Source organism: Eumetopias jubatus, unplaced genomic scaffold (assembly GCF_037043125.1).
Source record: "Eumetopias jubatus isolate StellerSeaLion01/CBP00866 unplaced genomic scaffold, mEumJub1_p1.0 scaffold_6, whole genome shotgun sequence".
NCBI lineage: Eukaryota > Metazoa > Chordata > Mammalia > Carnivora > Otariidae > Eumetopias > Eumetopias jubatus.
The window spans coordinates 131,481,092-131,504,006 of NW_028274812.1; the positions used below are offsets into that span (position 1 = coordinate 131,481,092).

At 37.8% G+C, this 22,915-nt stretch overlaps 1 protein-coding gene across 1 annotated transcript in view; it reads right to left on the reverse strand.

Moving 5' to 3' along the window:
* LOC114212517 (uncharacterized) overlaps nucleotides 1-22,915 on the reverse strand; it is a gene marked incomplete at its 5' end in the record, with an annotated part of 237,378 nt that overhangs the window by 195,246 nt on the left and 19,217 nt on the right. The window contains 2 exons of the mRNA XM_028107391.2: nucleotides 15,057-15,217; nucleotides 18,564-18,632. Of these exons, the coding sequence (XP_027963192.2) occupies nucleotides 15,057-15,217; nucleotides 18,564-18,632 (230 nt within the window). The remainder of the gene's footprint in view (nucleotides 1-15,056; nucleotides 15,218-18,563; nucleotides 18,633-22,915) is intronic.

Below are 22,915 nucleotides of genomic sequence, written 5' to 3' on the forward strand. Positions count from 1 at the left end.
GGTGAGAATTTTTGCATCCACGTTCAAGGGTATTGGTCTGTAATTCTCCTTTTTGATGGGGTCTTTGTCTGGTTTGGGGATCAAGGTAATGGTGGCCTCATAAAACGAGTTTGGAAGTTTTCCTTCCATTTCTATTTTTTGGAACAGTTTCAGGAGAATAGGTATTAATTCTTCCTTAAATGTTTGGTAGAATTCCCCTGGGAAGCCATCTGGCCCCGGGCTTTTGTTTGTTGGGAGATTTTTGATGACTGCTTCAATTTCCTTAGTGGTTATAGGTCTGTTCAGGTTTTCTATTTCTTCCAGGTTCAGTTTTGGTAGTTGATACATCTCTAGGAATGCATCCATTTCTTCCAGAGTATCTAATTTGCTGGCATAGAGTGGTTCATAATATGTTCTTATAATTGTTTGTGTTTTTTTGGTGTTGGTTGTGATCTCTCCTCTTTCATTCATGATTTTGTTGATTTGGGTCATTTCTCCTTTCTTTGTGATAAGTCTGGCCAGGGGGTTGTCAATCTTGTTAATTCTTTCAAAGAACCAGTTCCTAGTTTCCTTGATCTGTTCTACTGTTCTTTTGGTTTCTAGTTCATTGATTTCTGCTCTGATCTTTATTATTTCTCTTCTCCTGCTGGATTTAGGCTTTGTTTGCTGTTCTTTCTCCAGCTCCTTTAGGTGTAGGGTTAGGTTGTATATTTGAGACCTTTCTTGTTTCTTGAGAAAGGCTTGTATTGCTATATACTTTCCCCTTAGGACTTCCTTTGCTGCATCCCAAAGATTTTGAAGAGTTGTGTTTTCATTTTCATTGGTTTCCATGAATTTTTTTAATTCTTCTTTAATTTCCTGGTTGACCCATTCATTCTTTACTAGGATGCCCTTTAGACTCCATGTATTTGAGTTCTTTCCGACTTTCCTCTTGTGATTCAGTTCTAGTTTCAAAGCACTGTGGTCTGAAAATATGCAGGGAATGATCCCAATCTTTTGGTACCGGTTGAGACCTGATTTGTGACCTAAGGTGTGATCTATTCTGGAGAATGTTCCATGGGCACTAGAGAAGAATGTGTATTCTGTTGCTTTGGTATGGAATGTTCTGAATATATCTGTGAAGTCCATTTGGTCCAGTGCGTCATTTAAAGTCTATTTCCTTGTTGATCTTTTGCTTAGATAATCTGTCCATTTCAGTGAGGGGGGTGTTAAAGTCCCCCACTATTATTGTATTGTTTTCAATGTATTTCTTTGCTCTTGTTATTGATTGCCTTATATAATTGGCTGCTCCCATGTTAGGGGCATAGATATTTACAATTGTTAGATCTTCTTGTTGGATACACCCTTTAAGTAGGATATAGTGTCCTTCCTCATCTCTTATTACAGTCTTTGTTTTAAAATCTAATTTGTCTGATATAAGGATTGCCACCCCAGCTTTCTTTTGGTGTCCATTAGCATGGTAAATGGTTTTCCACCCCCTCACTTTCAATGTGGGGTGTCTTTGGGTCTAAAATGAGTCTCGCAGACAGCATACCTTGTCTTTTAATCCAATCTGATAGCCTGTGTCTTTTGATTGGGGCATTTAGCCCATTTACGTTCAGGGTAACTATTGAAAGATACGAATTTAGTGCCATTGTATTGCCTGTAAGGTGACTGTTACTGTATATTATCTGTGTTCCTTTCTGATCTATGCTGCTTTTAGGCTCTCTCTTTGCTTAGAGGACCCCTTTCAATATTTCTTGTAGGGCTGGTTTCATGTTTGCAAATTCCTTTAGTTTTTGTTTGTCCTGGAAGCTCTTTATCCCTCCTGCTATTTTCAATGACAGCCTAGTTCGATATAGTATTCTTGGCTGCATATTTTTCTCGTTTAGTGCTCTGAATATATCATGCCAGTCCTTTCTGGCCTGCCAGGTCTCTGTGGATAGGTCTGTTGCCAATCTAATGTTTCTACCATTGTAGGTTACATATCTCTTCTCCCGAGCTGCTCTCAGGGTTTTCTCTTTGTCTCTGAGACTCGTAAGTTTTACTATTAGATGACGGGGTGTTGACCTATTTTTATTGATTTTGAGAGGGGTTCTCTGTGCCTCCTGGATTTTGATGCCTGTTTCCTTCCCCACATTAAGGAAGTTCTCTGCTACAATTTGCTCCACTATACCTTCTGCCCCTCTCTCTCTTTCTTCTCTTTCTGGGATCCCAATTATTCTAATGTTGTTTCATCATATCGTATCACTTGTCTCTCAAATTCTGCCCTCGTGATCCAGTAATTGTTTATCTCTCTTTTTCTCAGCTTCTTTATTTTCCATCATTTGGTCTTCTATATCACTGATTCTCTCTTCTGCCTCATTTATCCTAGCAGTTAGTGCCCCCATTTTTGATTGCACCTCATGAATAACCTTTTTGATTTTGACTTGGTTAGATTTTAGTTCTTTTATTTCTCCAGAAATGGTGTCTCTAATAACTTCCATACTTTTTCAAGCCCAGCTAGTATCTTTAAAATCATGATTCTGAACTCTAGATCTGACATCATACTAATGTCCATATTGAGTAGTTCCCTGGCAGTCGGTACTACCTCTTGTTCTTTTTGTTGAGGTGATTTTTTCCATCTTGTCATTTTGTCCAGAGGAGAATAGATGAATGAGAGAACAAAATGCTAACAGGGTAGAAACATCCCCAGAAAATATACTCTATACAAATCAGAAAAGACCTGAAACCAGGGGAAAAGAAAGGGATAGAACGAAAAAAGAAAAAGAAAAAGATAAAAACAAACAAAAACAGAACAAAAAAAAAACCAGAATATGATCAAATATGATCAGGCTGGTGCATAGATCAGTGCCACACACTAGATTTTGGGTGTATTTTGGTCTGTTAGAAGAAAGTGCCTCCCAAAATTTTAAAGAAAGAAAAACTTATATATGTACAAAAATAAGAGTTGATACGATGAAGGGATGGAATATGACTGTAAAGATGAAAATTGTAGGGGCGCCTGGGTGGCTCAGTCATTAAGCGTCTGCCTTCGGCTCAGGTCATGATCCCAGGGTCCTGGGATCGAGTCCCGCATCGGGCTCCCTGCTCCACGGGAAGCCTGCTTCTCCCTCTCCCACTCCCCCTGCTTGTGTTCCCTCTCTCGCTGTGTCTCTCTGTGTCAAATAAATAAATAAAAAAAAAGATGAAAATTGTAAAAAATTTTATAAAAGGAATTGATAAGAAGTTGTTTAAAAAAAGAAAGAATAGGATTTAAAAAAAGAGAGATAAAAAAAGGGAGAGAATGTGATCAGGCAGGAGACTAGAACAAAGCCACACACTAGTGATTTCGGGTATATTTTGATCTGTTAGAAGAAACTGTATCGCAAAATTTTAAAGAGAGAACAACTTATATATATATGCCACAAAAAAGGGTAACTACTATGAAGGGATAGAATATGACTCTAAAAATGAAAAATAAAGATTTTTTTTAAAAAAGGAATTGATAAGATGTTGGTTGAAAAAAGGAAAAAGAAAAATTAAAAAAAAAAAGAGTTAAAAAAATTAACTTTGAAAGACTAAAGAATCATGGTAAAAAAGCCATGAATTCTATGTGCAGTATTCCTCTAGCTCTGGAGTTCTGCCATTCTCATTGATGGGTAAACTTGGTCTTGGCTGGCTGTTCTTGCTGATACTCGGGGGAGAGGCCTGTTGCCATGGTTCCCAAATGTCTTTGCCAGAGGCGGAATTGCCCCGCCCCTGCCGGGTTGGGCTAAGTAATCTGCTCGGGTTTGCTCTCTGGAGCTTTTGTTCCCTGCAAGCTTTCGGTACAGCTTTGGAGGATGAGAGTGAAAATGGTGGCCTCCCAATCTCCACCCAGAGGATCCGAGAAATCTGGGCCCCTCTCCTCAGTGCGCCCCCAGAGGAAAGCAGTCACTCCCGTGTCCCCGGTCTCCGGCCGCACTCCGTGCTCACCCGGCCTGTGACCGAGCATTTCTATCTCTGGCACCGGACCCCGTGTGGAGTCTCCAAACCCAGCAGATCCCTGCGGTGCATTCTCGCGCCCTCCTCCCGGGGAGGAAGGGGAGTGTCCCCGGATCTGCCACTTGCTGGGTCCCTGCTGGAGGAGCAGTGGCCCGACTGTGCTGCGGATCATGGTTTATGGCAACCCGGAGCTGAGAGCTCGCGCCTTGGCTCCGTCTCTGCAGCCAGCTTCCCTGCTCCGATACCTGGAAGTTCTGCCGTACTCAGGCACCCCTGGTCTTTCTGTGACCCCGAGGGTCCTGAGACCACACTGTCCTGCGACGGTTCCACCCCCTGCTTAGCCACTGGAGCGACGTCCCTCAGCGGAGCTGACTTCAAAAAGTTCCAGTTTTGTGCTCTGAGGCTCTATCACTTGCTAGAAGTGGCCCATGGAGGCCCCTCCCCCGCCATCTAGCCTCCTAAATATCGCCTCGGATTCACTTCTCCGCACGTCCTACCTTCCAGAAAGTGGTCGCTTTTCTGTTCAGAGAGTTGCTGCTATTCTTTTCTTCGATCTCCTGTTGAGTTTGTAGGTGTTCAGAATGGTTTGATCCCTATTCAGCTGAATTCCTGAGACCAGACGAAATCCAGGTCTCCTACTCCTCCGCCATCTTGCTCCACACCCGAGATAAATATTTTTAAAAGCAATTCAATCTGAATGAAGGGTAGTCAAGATTTTTCTATACTAATTTTGCAACTTATCATTTAAATCAGAAATTCTACCTCATAGGTTAAAGGTCTTGTCATCTTATGTATGACTAGTACATTATAAATTTATATGGAGAGTAGGAATTTGTTCTTAGCAACATGCCTTTTTTCAAGTCATAACATCCCAAGGGTTTCTGCAGGAATAAAATGAGTTCCTATACATTAAGACCAATGCTTGTCACATAGTAAGTGTTATGAAAGTATTATCAATGATTATAAGATAGAATAAAATCTTTAGTTTAATGTGTATACGAATCTTCTAGAAGGCCTGTGTTAAATTTATATATTCTAGGGCTCCTATCACAGAGATTTTGAGACAGTAGGTATGTGTTCGTTCTCAGGAATGTGCATTCTAATCAGCATCTCAGGTATCCTGAGAGAGGTCAATAGACCACATTTAAATAGACAGTATTATTGAGTTTTATCTGAAACACATAAGAGATAAAGATGAGAGAGAATTGGTATGTCATAAAAACAAAACGATAGTATGAGAAAAGGAAGGCTTCAGCAAAATAACAAGGAAACCAATGGACAATCTGGAAGGTCTACTATGTATAAAACTGTGATATACTTAGAAATTGGGGCATGGGGAAAGACATAAAATACAAACTCCTGTGTGTGTGTGTGCACGCGCGTGTGTGCGTGTGCACACACGCACGCACACAAACAAGTTAATGCCTGTTTCTTAGAGACTTTGACACTCACTCCACAAGTGTCCCAAGACACAAGCCTTTGAAAATTTAAGTAACCATAACAGAGCAAAGAGGCAATGTAAAAATAATCACGGAAAAGAGAAATTTTCATCCTCCCCATAAACCACACGGGGGATGGGGGGTTTGAGACAAATTTTAAAGGAAATCTGATTTGCCATCTTTTGAGTGTCATTTCAAATTGTAACTGAGAAGTCAGCTTTTGAAAAATAATAATAATAATGCAGGATCTATACCCTTGACCTTGATTCAGATGAGCATTACAATGAAGCACAATACAATATATCTTTTAATGTTTTTGAAAGTCAGTGGATGAAATGGATTACTATTCCATGGACCTAACATATATAGAGGTGGAGATTTATATATGTAATTTTTTCTTCTTTTTTTCTATTAGTAATTAATGTGAATGGTTTCAAAGAAAACGTACATACACTATTTCTTCATGTAGAAGAAATATAAACACAGAGAAGGCTCAAGGAAATGCCCCAATATTAAGTGATCTAAATGGGAAACTGTGGAGGGCTCTCCATTACTAGTAGAAATGATTCAAGTAAAAGCTAAATGAAAAATCTGCTTTTAAAAGCCGTATTATTTCTGAGCATTACAAAAAGTTACTCAGCAATCTCTGAGAAGCTGTTGGCTTCTGTTGAGCTGTTTGTTCTCATTGTCTCTGGCTTACAGTTCATATCCCTGATACTGTCACCCAATCATTGAGTGACCTTGGGATAATTTCTTGCAAAACTCGGTTTCTCTGTTTACGAAATGAGGGTAGTAATCCTTGACACCCTCACACTTCACTGAGGTATTTCAAAAATTAATGAGTTACGAAGGCTTTGAGCTGCTCTGATCAAAGGTGCTGTATATAATTACAAAGAATTGTTATTATTTACCAGTAGCCCCTTTTTATTGTGCCACTAATGAGCATTGTGGTCAGCAATAACTTATTAGGGGGAAAAGAGAGGTAAAAGTTAAGAAAGCTGTTTCTCTCCATATTCAGATACAATTCTTGTTAATATTAATTGATGTTATGCAGACATATAGAAAATGGGCTTCCTGTAGTCTAACAGTTCCTGTTTGGAAGTCTTTGTAAATATACCTACCCAGCATCCTGGTTTTAGAGGATTGTGCCTACTGGGAGTTTTTCATGGATGTGTGCAAATTCTACAGAGAACTTATGTTTCAACCGACTACATACATAGGACTTGGCATCAAAAGTTGTCATTCAGATGATTTTCTTATATATCCCTTTTTTCATTTTAATGATCCTTAAGCAATTTCACTGATAAATCTCTCTGTCTCTCTCTCACACACACACACACACACTCTTTTTTGCACCTCACTTTTCTTTGGAAATGAGGTAATCCAAATTTTCACTTCAAGAAGCTAAGAGTCAAATAGTTGGTTTTGTTGGAAATTTTCAACCCCAAGACTATACATGTGTTTTCTGTTTCTTCTCAAACCATGCTCCACTGTACCATTCCATATTCTAACACATTAAACACTCAGAGTGAGCAACTGAACTAGCAAAAATGGTACACATTCAGCACATGTTTGAAAAGATTTCATCCTTTCCAAATTGATAGATGGCACAGATCAGATTTCAAATGATTGAAGAAAAGTTTCTAAATATCAACAGTAAAGTAGACAATTTTATTTTACTTCGTCCCTCCTAAAAGTGCATTTCAAAAATCTTCTTCCAGGAATATTTAGAAGCACTTTGGGTCTCTGAAAGGCAAGAAGGAGTGCAACTTCTCAGAGCCTTGGCAGTCCACCTGTCTCTGAGCAGCCTTCTTTCTCAGCCTGAGGCCTCTCTCCCACGCAAAGCTCTATCCTAAAATAAACAAAGCACTCAGCCACTAGGAGCACTTCAGCTGAAACGTTTGTGAAACAAGTACATTCTTCAGGACTCAGGGTAGATGAATTTTTCATGAGTTAAGATCTATGCAGAAAAGTTTTCATGAAAACCTAGTATTTTTTAAGGAAGTGTTCTACAGACTGAATTGTGTTCCAGCAAAATTCAAATGTTTAAACCTTAATCCCCAATGTGACTGTGGTGGAGATGGGGCCTTTGGAAGATATTTAGATTTCGATGAGGTTGTGAGGGTTGAACCTTCATGATGTGATTACTGCCTTTCTAAGGAGAGCCAGAGAGTTTGTGTTTTCTCTCTTTCCCCGCCATGTGAACATACAGGGGAAGGCAACCACCTACAAGCCAGGGAGAGGAATCTCTCCAGAAACCAACCACACTGGTACCCTGATCTCAGACTTCCAGCCTCCAGAAGAGTGGGAAAACAAACGTCTGTTGTTTAAGCCATCCAGGCTGTGGTATTTTGTTATGGCAGCTAGAGTTAAAGAACACAAAGAACAGTAGCAACAGGTTGTAACGACTTTGTTTCATCTTAACATATAAAAATTCTAATTGGATTCATGACCTTATGAAAATATGTTAGGAGATGAATGGTTCAGATGTTCTGCAAGTATTCCTTTATCCAATAGGCTATGTATCAAATGCCCATTCAATAAATATCTAATTAGCAAATATTGAAATCCAGGATGGGTGTTGGGTAGAAAGACGCACGAACGGACAAAGCTCCCAACTTCAAGGTGAGTGGAGCATGATAGCGATATGTCACTTACCCAGAGAACACAAGATGTGACAAGAGAAGAGCAGATTGAGCTTCCTAAAAAAAAATAGTAGTAGAATGTGACTAACTTCAGACTGTGGAGAAGAATTTTATTTTTAATGTGGTATATATTTGGGGAATGACAGTCCTTTTTTAAGGTGAAAGAAGGTATATAAGGTATGAATTCAATGGTGCTAGCCAATTCTTTATAATGCTCCGTATTTTCAAAAATAACAGAATGATTATTTTGTAATTCGTTCTTTCTTGGACATTATTTTACCAGCTTAACTGCAAGAAATGTCACGGAGTCTTTAAGCTGTTGTAAACATGTCTCAACTTTGTTTTTGTTTTTGTTCTGTTTTGTTTTTTTGGTTTTACCAAATACAAGATGAAATAGTGTTATCACTCACTTCATAAAATATATCAGTCCATATTCCCTACAGAATAATTCAAAGGATGTCCAAAGCACTTAATTGGTGTAGAATGTAACTTCCTCCAAAATACCAGATAAATGACAGAAAGTTTTACATTAAAAAGCCATATTCCTTGAATACTGTGAACTGCCATTAACAATATAATGTAATGGTTAAGACTCTCTGGTTCAGCAACTTAGCTACAAACCTTCAATTAGCCTTTCTGTGCATCATGTTGCTCTTCTAGAAAATGATAATAATCATTTGTTCTTAAGGGAGTTGTGAGGTTAAATTATGCAAAGTGTTTAAAATAGAATCAGTAGGTATGCAATGAATGTTCACTACTGGATTATTTAAGAAGCTTTTTCTGATTTGAATGCCATTTCTTTTTCTTATCTAATTGCTCTGGCTAGGACTTCCAGTACCATATTGAATAGAAGGGGCAAAAGTGGATTCCAGATAGTTGAGGAAAAGCTTTCACCTTTTCACCGTTGACTATAATGTTAGCTGTGGGCTTGTCATAGGTGGCCTTTATTATGTTGACATACATTTCTTTATACCTAATTTGTTCACATTTTTATGATAAGTGAAATAAGCTAGACAGAAAAAGTCAAACACTATATGCTATCTCTTATGTGTGGAATCTAAAAAAAGAAAAGTCAAATTCATAGAAATAGAGTAGAAGGGTAGTTGCCAGGGGTGGGGAATATGAGAAATGGGGAGATGTTGATCAAAGGTACAAACTTTCAGTTATAGGTTGAATAAGTTTGAAAGATCTAATATATAACATTAGGACTATAGTTAATAATACTAGATTGTACACTTGAAATTTGATAAGATAGTAGATCTTAAGCATTCCCACCAAAACAAACAAACAAAAAGTATACCAAATCATCACATTATACACTTTAAATATATTACAATTTTATTTTTCAATTATACCTAAATAAATCCATAAAAGAGCCTTTTTCTCTATTCTATGATACAAATATTTTTAAATATAATTGAGATGATATGTATGAAAGTACAAATCCTAATACTCCACATAGAGACATTAGACTGTATTAGAGAAAATTAATATTGGAGAACATTAATATGCTAATGATATCCATGATAATTTTACCCTTTCAGTTATCTACAGCATTCACTCATTTATTCATTCATTCATTTAAAACTGAGAGTATACTTTATGTTTTCTGCCAGGCTCTGGACTTGGTTTGAAGATTAAAAAAAAATGGACCTTCATGTTAAAGAAGCTCATGGAATAAAGCATAAGTATCTTGACTTATTTACTGAGGTACTACTGTAAGTGTTAAATATCATGTACGGGGGTTTCCTTCTCTTGAACACAATGTAGCATTCTCATTTCTGTCTTATTCAGCACAAATTTTCATTTGCTGATATGTAACTGAGGGCTGAGTTTCTGAAGGAAATTTGGTTATACAAGGAACTTTGTAAGAGAATGGGAGGAGTTGGGCAAAGAAGAGAGTAGAATTATTAAGTAATTTGTCAAACTGATGCTGTTTTGTTTTACAAATATACATAATAAAATCATGTTTTGTATGACATTCTCAACATGATGAAATTGAAAAAAAAAGTTATATAAAAAGTAGCATGCTCTGCTCTCAAACAGCAAACAAGAAACCCTTTCATCAATATCTGTGTTCCAGAAATTTCAATTTTGTCTCAATAAAGGTGAGAGGATATCTGGCCAAAATGCTAACTGACAGCCTCTTGAGCTTGCCTTGAACTTTGAGCAAGCTTGATTGTTGGTGGTGGTGGACTACATATTGATAAAAAGATAAAAGTGAATGGTTAGACATGTCAAGAACCACTTTACTACAATTTGAAATATAGTTTAGAATAGGATCTAGAAGTTTAATAGAATAGGACAATCTGGGGCACCTGGGTGGCTCAGTCGGTTAAGTGTCTGCCTTCGGCTCAGGTCATGATCTCAGGGTCCTGTGATCGAAATCCACATCAGGCTCCCTGCTCAGCGGGGAGCCTGCTTCTCCCTCTCCTCCCTGCTCCTGCTCTCTCTTGCTATCTCTGTCTCTCTCTCTCTCTCTCTCAAATAAATAAGTAAAATATTTTTTTAAAAAAAGAATATGACAATCTACTGAAGATTAGTCAGCTCTCCTACTTTGTCTTTTCCTACACATGGTGGGTTTGTTTTTTTTTTACTTTAAAAATTTTCATTTATGAGGGTTTTGGGGCCTGAAATCTTCTTTCTGAATTCTTTTTTTTTAATTAACATGTATTATTTGTTTCAGGGGTAGAGGTCTGTGATTCATCAGATCAGTCTTACACACACAGATGGTTCTATTAGCACATATAAGCCTATACTCCAAATCACGACATTTTCTCCTTCCTTGACCCGATTCCACGCAGCGGTGGGGCGGCTTCTTATCCTGGAACATGTCCTAATAGGCTCCTGGACTCCCACAAGAGCACATAAGCCATACTCTATGGCTTACTGGAGTACTAAAAGAAAGGCATTTACCATTCATCTAAAATAAAGAATTTTTGCACCTTAGATTTGTATCCAGTAATAGAACCTCAAATTCTCTGACAGTTTAGGGATACTGAATTTTCAGCTCTAAGAAATTATGCTAATGGAGGTTTTTTAAAGAATGATCAGCTCACCCAGTCTCTAGATATATAAAATGTTATCCCTGGACCATGTCTGCACACCCAGAGACAGATGCTTGTAGAATTAGTCGCCTTACTCATTCAGAGGTTACTGTTATGCTGTGTGCCCACACATTTTCTCATGATATAAATTTCTTCAGTCACCCCAGTTGCTTAATTATCAGCTTTAACACCTCCTACTATTGGAAAGGAGGAAAGAAAAGATGGAGAAAAATTTATGTTTTGATAGGAACTAAAAATCTTATGAATCACAGCAAAAAAAAGATAAGATATAAAATAAATCTCAATGAAAAAAGTAACAAGTCAAAACATTTTTTTGTTTTGCAAATCTCTTTTCACTTAGAAGTGCTGAGAAAATGTGAACTGACAGTAAGTAAATAAACAGTTGATTGTGGCTGCATTAGATAAAGATTTTCAGAGCAAAGATAACATCACTGAAATGTGTTTATTCATTCTAGATGGTAAACTGCTGTTCCTTCAGTGCCAGTCTGCTTTGGCAAGAATGCCTCCATCTGAAACCTTTTGTTTCCTGATCATTCTGGGATGTTCAAAACGTGTGCCAGGTAACTAATGAGGAATTGAAAAATAAATACATACAATGGAGGCCAAGTAAGGAAAAATCGAAGCGCCATAAGTTGGACAGTACATTTTTCTTATATAGATTTAACCACATATTAAAACTGAAAAGGATTCCATGAGGTTCTTAATTTGGAAAATTGTATTTCTGCTCTGGAGAGCCATCTTTCACATTTGTAATAATAGGGCATTTTCCCTGCCTACTTCAGAAAAGCCACCAAATGTGGCAGATGCTTACAAACTATGGACCAGGGCGGTGTCATTACGGTTTCCCTTGAATTAACATGTGGAAAAAGCACTACTGCTTTTTTTTGCCACTATGAAATAATGTTCGCACTCTTGTTCTGTTTATAATTTTATTCATTATATCTGAATTTATATTTATATTATAATTTATTATATTTAATATAATTTATACTTTATATTTAATTTATATTTACATTAAATACATTAAACATAATGTATTTACATTTTAAAAATTTATAGTTTATATATTAAATTATGTATAATTTAATTAAAATTAATTTAATATAAGTTAAATATAAAAATTTTTATTTTATATTAAATACATTAAATATAATGTAATGTTTAAGGAGTGGAAGATAAGCTATGGTATTGGTTAAGTAAGAAAATAGAAGTTTAGCTCATATAAATGTCTTTAGTGATTTTTAAAAGTCCACTGTATCTCAAAAAGTTTTCTATGCTAACCACAGAGGAGAATATGCTCTCGCTTATAGAAAATATACTGATTAATCTGCTAAAGTGTCTTATAAACATCCATCTTTTATTTATGGATATTTTACTATGGATTTTACACATCTCTGTTTTCTCTTATATTCGAGTGAGGGTTCAGACTTGACTCTCACTCACACATGATGCTAGATTTCATTCAAAATTGCCCATTGCCAAATACCAGGCTGTTATGAAAAATTTAGAAAAGTAGGGTTAGCTGCCAGTACACACTGATAAGCTTTTCAGAGTGTTTCCCTGGAAGATGCTTGGTTCAAACTAATATGTTACTTCACCACTATCCTAAATGCTATATTTCATTTTTAAAATCAAGACAAAAACTTGGGATGCCTGGGTGGCTTAGTGGGTTAAGCGTCTACCTTTGGCTCAGGTCGTGATCCCAGGGTCCCGGGATTGAGCCCCGCATCGGGCTCCCAGCTCAGTGGGGGAGGCTGCTTCTCCCTCTCCCTCTGTTTCTCCCCCTGCTTGTGCTTTCTCTCTCTCTTTCTCTCAAATAAATAAATAAAATATTTTTAATTAAAAATAAATAAAATCAAGACAAAAACTTAAAATAATTTTCCTTATTGTAGTACATTACACATAAACCATTTCTTAAAACCTCCAGAAAACATAGCTTCCTAACTGAATAAACTAAATATATGAATTATTATTAAAATTCAGAGGAAAACCTAGTTATCTGCAACCGATTAAGAGCAGGTACATCACATATGGTAAATATTAGGAAATGTCCAGGAAAACACTTCCCTCTGGTAGCTAAAATATAAAATACAATTATTTTATTTTTAATTCAATACTTCTTCAAAAAACAATGCATTATTGTTTACTGGATTTCTTCTGCGATTCAATTTGTTAACATTATGCACTTAATTGCTGAGTTTTATTTCTTACTGGATAATTCTCAGACCGAAGTCATTTCATGTCTTTCTTACAAGCTTTCTAATGTCTATGAGATATATAAAGTCAGTGCAAATATTTCTAAAGAGTTTTATATACTCAGGTAACTAAATTACAGCAGTAACAATTAAAGTAATAGGTCATCATCTGCATGACCCTTGAAATGGGACCTCTCAACTGACTCCAAGACTCAATTGACTCTCAGTTGCATGCCCCTTGCAATCCACGGTTGCTCTTTTGGTTTTGTAGCATGCAGTCTTATTTTTTTTTCTCCAGGATACACATCAACTGTCAGGATCTCTGTCTGTTGAGTTTTCCCACAGTAATCTCTGTACCAGACAATTCCCAGCCCAGTAAGTCCCTGTGATGTTTTAGTAAAGGTCCTTTTCATCTCTTCATTTATTTATTTATTTTTTTTTGCAGTCTCAATTCTTTGTCACCCCACAACCACCACTAAAGGCCACGTAATGTTGAGATGAAAGGTCCGGTATACATTAATAGGTATAGATAAATCGTTTGAGAACAGACTCACCCAACAGCTCTCACCTCTATTGAGATCTTCTCTTTGGGACACCTGAGTGGCTCACTTGGTTAAGCACCTGCCTTTGGATCAGGTCATGATCCCAGGGTCTTGGGATCGAGCCACATGTCGGGCTCCCTGCTCAGCAGGGAGCCTGCTTCTCCCTCTGCCTCTCCCCGCTGCTTGTGCTTTCTCTCTCTCTCCCCCTCTGTCTCTCCCTGAGAAATAATCTTTTAAAAAAAATTTAAAAATAAACACCTTGATTTTTGTAAGTATCAGTTCACCCTTACAATAGTAATAAAAAGTAAGCATAGGTGGGGTGCCTGGGTGGCTCTGTCAGTTAAGCGGCTGACTCTTGATTTTGGCTCAGGTCATGATCTCAGGGTTGTGAGATCAAGCCCCGCATCTGACTCCACGCTTAGTGCTGAGTCTGCTTGAGATTCTCCCTCTCCCTCTCCCTCTGCCTTTCCCCCCACTCCCTCTCTCTTTCTCTCTCCCTCTCTCAAAATAAATAAATAAAATCTTTAAAAAAAAGTAAGCATAGGTAACAGTCTCAACAAATATGTAATATGAGTCATAAGAAAAGAGAAACATCAACTGCCAGGCATTTGGACACATTTTATTAATCCTCACCACAACCATAAAAGGCTTAAATTATTTCATCCTACTTTACACAGAGATTCAAATTCATATAAATATCAGGACCAAGGATGAAAGCTATAAGCTCAAACACCAAATGAGAGGTATTTTCCTGCAGAGAATGTTCAGGGGACTTCCTGACACCATGAAAGTGAGAACATGGAGCGTGTTGGCGTGGGAAGGGGACAATCATTTCTTCTCTCCGCATGCCCCTGCCATTTAAAGAGCACCTCCTTTGTGCTGGATTCTTTATGAATGACTCGTCTCCTCCTCCTCTAACAATGCACTGAAGTAAGTACCACTCCCCTGGTGATATTTTTTCCTCTTTAGCCTGACTCAGCTTACCTTTCTTCTCGGGGTAAATGAAATAAAACCAGATGAAGTAAAATTAAATTGTGTGATATTGATAAATAGCGTAAGTTCTGCTTGCTAAAAGGTATATGAAAAATAAGGGAAAAGATTTGGGCAAGTCGTGAATCATGTGTTCTAGACAGGGGTGGGTTGGTGAGTAAAACCAATGGATGATGTGTAGGACTGACATTTCAACTTGCTATTTTAAAAAGAGAGATTATCTTACATTTCTCGATATACATTTCACACTGACCTGTTCCAAAGAAGAACTTCCAGGCAGAATTATACTTTTCTGAACACGTCTAGACGTCTCATTGTAGACAGAAGTGGCTTGGCTGTCCTCTTTGCGGGGTTCGGGTCTCTTTCTGGAACTCACTGGCTCTTCAGAATCCAGAATCTCCTTGAAGCTCTCATCTATTTACCCCAAGAAAATCACGTGAAATTTGACTTGCTTTTTGTCACTTTAACATTGGCTTAAGACCCAGTCATTTAACTACATTTTTTCTTATCGGGGATACAGCTTGGTTTTCCATAATCTACAGTTTAGCAAGTTATTCTCTGTTTAATGTACTGGGAAATTGCTAAAGCCCAGAACAAGTTTTATGATTAAAAAACAAGCCCAATGCCAACAACTTTTGTTCCTCCTGTCATGTTCCCAAAGTTGAGTCAAGTACAGGCTCTGCCTTGAAAGCCTTTTTCCCACTTACCAAATACCTCCTGAAGTGTAGATATTCCGCTTTTCTGTGTGTTAATATTACATGTTGTTTACCTCAACGTCTTACCAACTTGCTCACCGTTTTGCTGAAACCAACTTGGGAGATGAATATGTTTAGGAGAAGCCAGAGCACTTGGATTCATTTTTCAAGTTAGGATCCCTGAGAACAGTTCCTGAGCTTTGCAAACAGAGGGACTTTATTTGGGCTGCCTTGTTAATTTGCATAGAAATGCCTGCATTTATATAAATGGTATGTGTGTACTTTCTTTCTCTCTCTATCTTCTGAAAACAGTATCATCTACAAAATGCATTTATTCATCTAGCTAGATGCACACTGTAAATATACAATAATCCTCTCTCTTCCAGGCTTGGGAAAAAATGCTGGAAGATAAAATGTGGAATTTTCCATGCCTCCAAAGTTAGAATTTTAACAAAAACCTAAACACCTTTAACCAAAGGAAGAGAGCTTGGTGTCCAGCAGGACATGAGGTAGGATACTGGGAAAGAGCCCTGGGCTTCAGTGTCCAGAGGATTGGTTCCTTTGTTCACTGGTTCACCGTATTACCTTGCACAAGTTTTTAAACTTTCTAAGTCTCAAATATATCCTCTTGTACAATATAGCTGACCATATAGTACTGACAAATAATACCTGGCTATTCATTCTGTAAGTTCCATAAGACTTTTGAAAGCTCACAAATTATTTTGAAAATCTATCAGATGCCACCTGTAAATGTGTACATGGATGGTTTCCAGGATCCAAGCTGCAAAGACTTGTCAGAATGGAAGGGACATGGTAGGTATAAAAGGGCATTGCTCAATGCCTAGCACACACACACACACACAAATATTCAATATATATTTGCTGACTCACATATTAGACTAAAAATATAGAAATCTCACTAATTTAAACATAGCCATTTTTGATGCTTAATTTTATGTGTCTGCATGGCTAGGGTACGGTGCCCAGTTATTTGTTCAAACACCAGTCTAGATGTTGCCAGTGAAGTAATTTTTTTAGATGTGATTAACATTTACATTGGTAGATTTTGAGCAAAGCAGATCCCCCTTCATGATGTGAGTGGGCCTCATCCAGTCATTTCAAAGCCTTAAGAGTAGAGATTAGGGTTTCCTCAAAAAGAAGGAATTGAGTCTCAAGACTGCAACATTGTCTCTTTCTTGAATCTCCAGCCTACTGCCCTGAGGAATTATGACTCAAGATTTCAACTCCTGCCTGAATTTTACATCAACTCTTACCTGAATCTCCACCCTACCAGTGTGTCCTAAGGATTTCAGACTTTCCAGCCCCCGTAAATCTCTTTCTCTTTCTATTGGTTCTATTGAAATCTGTTTCTCTGGGGAATCCTGATTAATTCTTCATTCAAGTGAGGATCTTTCAAAATGAGGGATCAAGCTGGCCTGAAAATGAGTCTGTTTCGTTTATAAAGACAAAAAGAAATAAAAAGTTCCACAAATTGATAGTAAAAAAGCTAAGGGGAAATGTATCTAGGCGGGAATAAAATTTTTAGGGGATGCTACTCTGTAAATGGGGATTAAAAAGGCGGCCTAACCTTCAGGATTGTTAGGAGGTTTAAGTAAGTTAATACTTACCGTATTTAGGGCGCCTGGGTGGCTCAGTTGGTTAAGTGACTGCCTTCGGCTCAGGTCACGATCCTGGAGTTCCAGGATCTAGTCCCACATCGGGATCCCTGCTCAGGAGGGAGTCTGCTTCTCCCTCTGACCCTCCCCACTCTCATGCTCTCTCTCTCTCATTCTCTCTCTCAAATAAATAAATAAAATCTTTAAAAAAAAATACTTACCGTATTTAGAATTGAACAGTGGTTAGGACAATGACAGGTACCTGGTCAGCACTCAGCAAATGTTTAGTTGGTATTAATTTTTTCATCATTATCAATTATCTTCATTATTCCCTGTGTGTGTGTGCTTATGATGTCTGCCCATGTATTAATGAATAATTTAATCCCCATAACTACTCCATTGTGGGAGGAATCATATGTCCATTTGGCAGAAATGGCAAAAAAATGTTAAGAAATTGGCCCAAGGTGACACAGTTACCAAATGGTGAAGACTAAGCATAAATTTATTAGAAAAATAACTAAAAATATAGAGGACTTAACCACGAGTCCCATCTCCTCACAAGTATTTTAAAGAATTATTTAAATTAGAAAGAGGGCGCCTGGGTGGCTCAGTTGGTGTGGCAACTGCCTTCGGCTCAGGTCATGATCCTGGAGTCCTGGGATCGAGTCCCGCATCGGGCTCCCTGCTCAGCAGGGAGTCTGCTTCTCCCTCTGACCCTCCCCCCTCTCATGTGCTCTCTCTCTCTCTCTCATTCTCGCTTTCTCAAATAAATAAATAAAATCTTTAAAATAAAATAAAAAATAAATTAGAAAGAGACAATGATCATTTGAGAAGAACTAAGCACATACTGAGAAAAAAAAATACTTAATGAATTTAAATACAAGTGGATACAACAATTTACACTTAATGCTTTGGTGAAATCTCCAGTGTGGTTCTGGCATGAATTTGTATGTGTTAACCTAAGAATTTAGATTTTAGTTTTTAAGGGATTATCTTTAAATTCCTATATTAATACACATGAGAATTACTTAAAGAGCCTAACATTCACAAGTATGAATTCCCATACTAAGATTAAAAACAATATACTGCTTGTTTTCTATCACCCAAAGCGTTTATCTAAAAGCTAAAATACACTCTTTAAAAAGAGTGGCATATAGCACCATAGTAGAGAATCCAAATATGTCATATCTCCTTGTAAGATCCTGCAATAGCAAGTAAATCATTTCACTATTTAGGGTTATACATTCTATGTAATTCTAGAAAACTGAGCCATAGTTACCTTTCCCCCCAGCTTTAGCTATATTTAAGTATTTGCAACCATCAAAGACACACACAGGTCATCAGTGAGGGGTTATGTTTAGAAAACACAGATCAGGATTTGCAGGAAAATGTCTTAATGAATTTACAACCGATGTTAATACAAAAGATTGAAAATAATTAGTCTCTTACCTTGGGCTTCTCTTTGTCCATGCTTGTCAAACAGCCTCATTAATCGATCACAGAGAATTCTATTATCAACTTGTAGGGGTGCTAAAAGAACATATTTATGATAACTTTCTCATCAGTTAATTTATAAATATGCAAATTGAATTACAAAAAGAAATTATTAATCATTGTGGCTCTTTAGTTATTTTGTAGGTCATAGACACAAATTCTATTCAATATGCTGCCTTCCTCTGAAATAAAAAAAAAACCTTTAATAAATCAATGATAACGGAACAATGACTTTTAAATGTATATTGCAGGGTATTCATAATAGGATACTTCTTCTCCAATAAAAATGATCTAAAATTCAGTGGATTATGACATGCACTACACAAAATTCATTTTAGAACAAGCCATTACGGTTTGTCAAATCATACAACAGAATATATAAAGCAAAATGAATGAGTGTTTTCCACTACCTACTGTCTGCATATGCTATTTTTTACTGCATATATGTAAGAAACAACAAACTTAAGTGGCATTAGGTGGTGTTAAATTCTTTTATATATGATATTGCAATATAATAGCCAATACAAGTGCTACTTAGTTCTTTTATGAATTTAAAGTAACAGGCTCATGTAATTAAAAAACAGAAACCAGCCAACCAACCAAACATATAAAAAAACAAAACAAAACACATGATCAAAAAAACACGGTTCTGGAAAAGGGTTTAAAGAGTCATCTAGGTAGGTCTGCCACTGGATAGAACTAAACATAAATGATGCAAATTTGGATGACCACCCCTGTCTTGGAATAGACATACATACATCAAAATGTTCCCCTTCTTCTAGGAGGCAAGTGGGTGAACTAAACTGTGGTTGTACCCTTACAGAGGTAGTTTTGATAAAGCCCACATATTTCTACTACTTCTCACTTTGTACCCCATGGGTGAGCCAACTCAGGATGGTAGTCAGTTCTGCAACTCACATCTGAAACTCCAACATCAAGTGTTCTAGAAGAGCCTTAATGGGTTTTCACTGTCCAAGTGAGAAGTTCCTGAAAATTCGAGGTCTCCCATTTCCATCCATCCCTATGATCTTTTGAACATCAGTATTGGAAAGAAATTCACTGTAGCCTGTGCTCATGGACTTGGGATGAGTAGTCAGGAAAGCCTAGGCTGCCGGAGCCAGATAGAATGTCTGAAAGTGTAACATAAAAAGATCTTTGAAGTCAGCTTCTGCTCACTGAACGCTGCAGATGATTTTCTCAAGTATCAGTTGACCTTCAAATGTTCTTTTCCTGCCAAGAGCCCGCACAAACCTCCCACCACTCCAACATTTGGGGGAAAGGGAGAAGGGGTCATCCCCAGAAGACATTTTGCAGGTTGTACATTAGGGAAGCATGAACTTGTATTCCGGCATTACCTGGAACTTGATAACTCTTAGGGAGAACAGCAACAAAACTTATAATGCTGATATATGGCTCATAAAAGAATCTTATCTAGAAATTAACAGTGAGCAATAGCAGATGCATAGATGGGGAAATCTCTGCAGACGTAATAAAAGCCTCATTATAAGGACTAGGTAATCCTGACAGACCAATGAGGATCACAGAAAAGAATAAATGAACATACATCTTGCATGTCAAGCGAACAGATAGGCAAAACGTAAATGGCATTAATACAGAGACACCATCTTTAGAGAGAGGCAAACCTATGTCCAAATCCCAGCTCTGCCACTTAACTAGCTCTGTAATCTTGGGGCAACTTCTTAGAGTCTTTGAGCTTTAATTTCCTGCGCCCCCAAATGGGATGGAAGTGAGGGTTAAGAAGATAACACACATAAAGCATGTTGCTTCATGCCTAGAATATAGTAGGGACTCAGCCAAGGGCAGCCACCCCCATTTCCTTGTTTGTTTGTTGTTAACTACTTAGTAATTGTATGAAGTACAGAATTTTTCAATAGTTTAGGTTCTGTCATTCTGAACTAGTGTTTTCGTTTTCATTATGAAGTAATGAATTATAGACAGCTTCTGACTTGTCGTATGAGAGGAACCTGAACAAAAGTTTCTAATTCCTTCCGTAGGCAGACCTGGTGAGAAACACCCTCAGTGTTGTCCCAGTAGAACCCTGGAGGGTCAAATGGGTTACATAAGACAGGAAATGAAGGCAAGAGAATGTCCCCTTCAAACTTAAATTCAACAATTTGAATCAATCTGCTTACTTTCCCCTTCGGAAATTTTCCTCAAAGGGAAAGGTGGGGAAAGCCAACAGGAAAAAGGCAACACCTAATGGAAAAGAGAACAGATAGTGCCAAAGATAGAGATCAGATTTCCACTCCATGCTTGCCAAATCTCTCTGATCTTAAGAAAACTACCAAATCTTTCTCAGCTTGTTTCTTCATTATAAAAATAGAAATAATGACAGCTACTTTGGACGGTTTTGCATGGGCTGGCCAGAGCTGCTATGTCCAGCATAAGACACCCCTTGAGCACTCAGGAAGTAATAATAACTCCTGTGTACAGAAGGCTCGCCATGTTTGGGATATTATGCTTAGCACTTTCCATTCATTTCTTCATTTTTACATTCACTCAACAAAGATTTCTCAAGCCAGCTCGTGCTCTATGCCAACTGTTGTGCTATGCCTTAAAGAATTCATCAGTGAACAAGGTAAGCAGAATCTCATCCCTCTTTGTGTTCAGGAGATGGTCTAATAGGGGAGAAGCACATTTCACAGATAACCTCACTAATAAATAGTTTAGTGATCATTGTGATGTGTTTGATAAAGAAGGTAGACAGGGAAACATCACTTTGATTAGTCAGAGGAGTGGATAATTGACATGTAAGCTGAATCTTCAGGAAGAGAGTACAATGGCCAGTAAGGAGGCTGTCCCAGCACCTGTGAGCATTCAGTGTCCAGAAGGAGCTCCATGCATATAAGGTACAAAAGGAAGTCCAATGTGGCCAGAGCACAGTGAGCAAGTGCAGGGGACCTGAGATGAAGAAGGAGAGTAGAGTGGTCTTTACCCTGAAAGCAACAGGCAATAGTAAGAGAACTTCGATGGGGGATGAGCAAGATGCTATGTGGACAATAGATTAAAGCAAAGGAAAAGTGGGTGTGGACAAAAGTAATCCGACAATTCCAGGCAGGAGCTGGTGTTCACTTGAGACTGAGAAGGAAGAGAATTAAAGTCTGGTAATCAGGGAGAACACATTTAGCATGTCAAATCCATGGGCCTCAACACTCCATTATTATGTATTAATTTGTTATTATTAAATGCAACAGGTGATGGTTAACTTGATGTGTCAACTTGGCTAGGCTGGGGTATCTAGTTGTTTGGTCAAACATCAGTCTAGATGCTGCTGTGATGGTCTTTTTCAGATGTGATTGACATTTACATTAGTACACTTTGAGTAAAGCAAATTACTCTACATGCAATGTGGGTGGGCCTCGTCCAATCAGTTGAAGGTGTGAGAAAAAAATGCAGGTTTCCCAAAGAAGTGATTCTCCTCAACACTGCGATATAGAAATTATGCTTCCACTTCCAATCTGCTGCCCTGCCAAATTCAGTCTCAAGACTGCATATCAGTGCTTGCCTGAATTTCACATCAAACTTTACCTGAATCTCCACCCTACCAGCCTTAGCCTTATAGATAGACTTGCTAGTCCCCACAATCACATGAACCAATTTCTTAAATCTCCCTCTTTCTATCTGCCTGTCTCTCTCTGCATATACATATATTGTATATGTATTATGTACATGTATGTTATACATGTATTATGTGATATGTAGAGACAGAAAGAGAGCCTATTTATTGGTTCTGGGTTCTGGTTCTTTGGAGAACCCTGACTGATCCACAAACTAATATTACTTACATCAAATCATATCCAAATTGTAAGATAATAAAATGTTGTGCAGCTATGTAGTAGATGCCTGGTAGCAACACTCAGATCTATTTTCTATATTAAGTAAAATGTATTGACCAAGAACCAAGAACCAATTGTCCACTATTTTTACAATCTTTGCTAGATAAAAAATTAACATAATATTATCCTTCCAGTATCTACTGTTAAAAAAATAAAATAAAATAAAATAAAATGGTAAGGTTGCCTGGGTGACTCAGTTAAGCATCTGACTCTTGATTTCAGCTCAGGTCATGATCTCAGGGTCGTGAGATCGAGCCCCGAGTCAGGCTCCAGGCTCAGCGTGGAGTCTGCTTAAGACTCTTTCTTTCCCTCTCCCTCTGCCCCCCCCCACTCACCCCCTCTCTCCTCCCAAATAAATAAATAAATCTTTAAAAAATAAATAAATAAAATTAAAAAAATGGTGGTGGTGATGGTGGGTTATCGACACTGAAAAAGAGTAATAAATTCTGT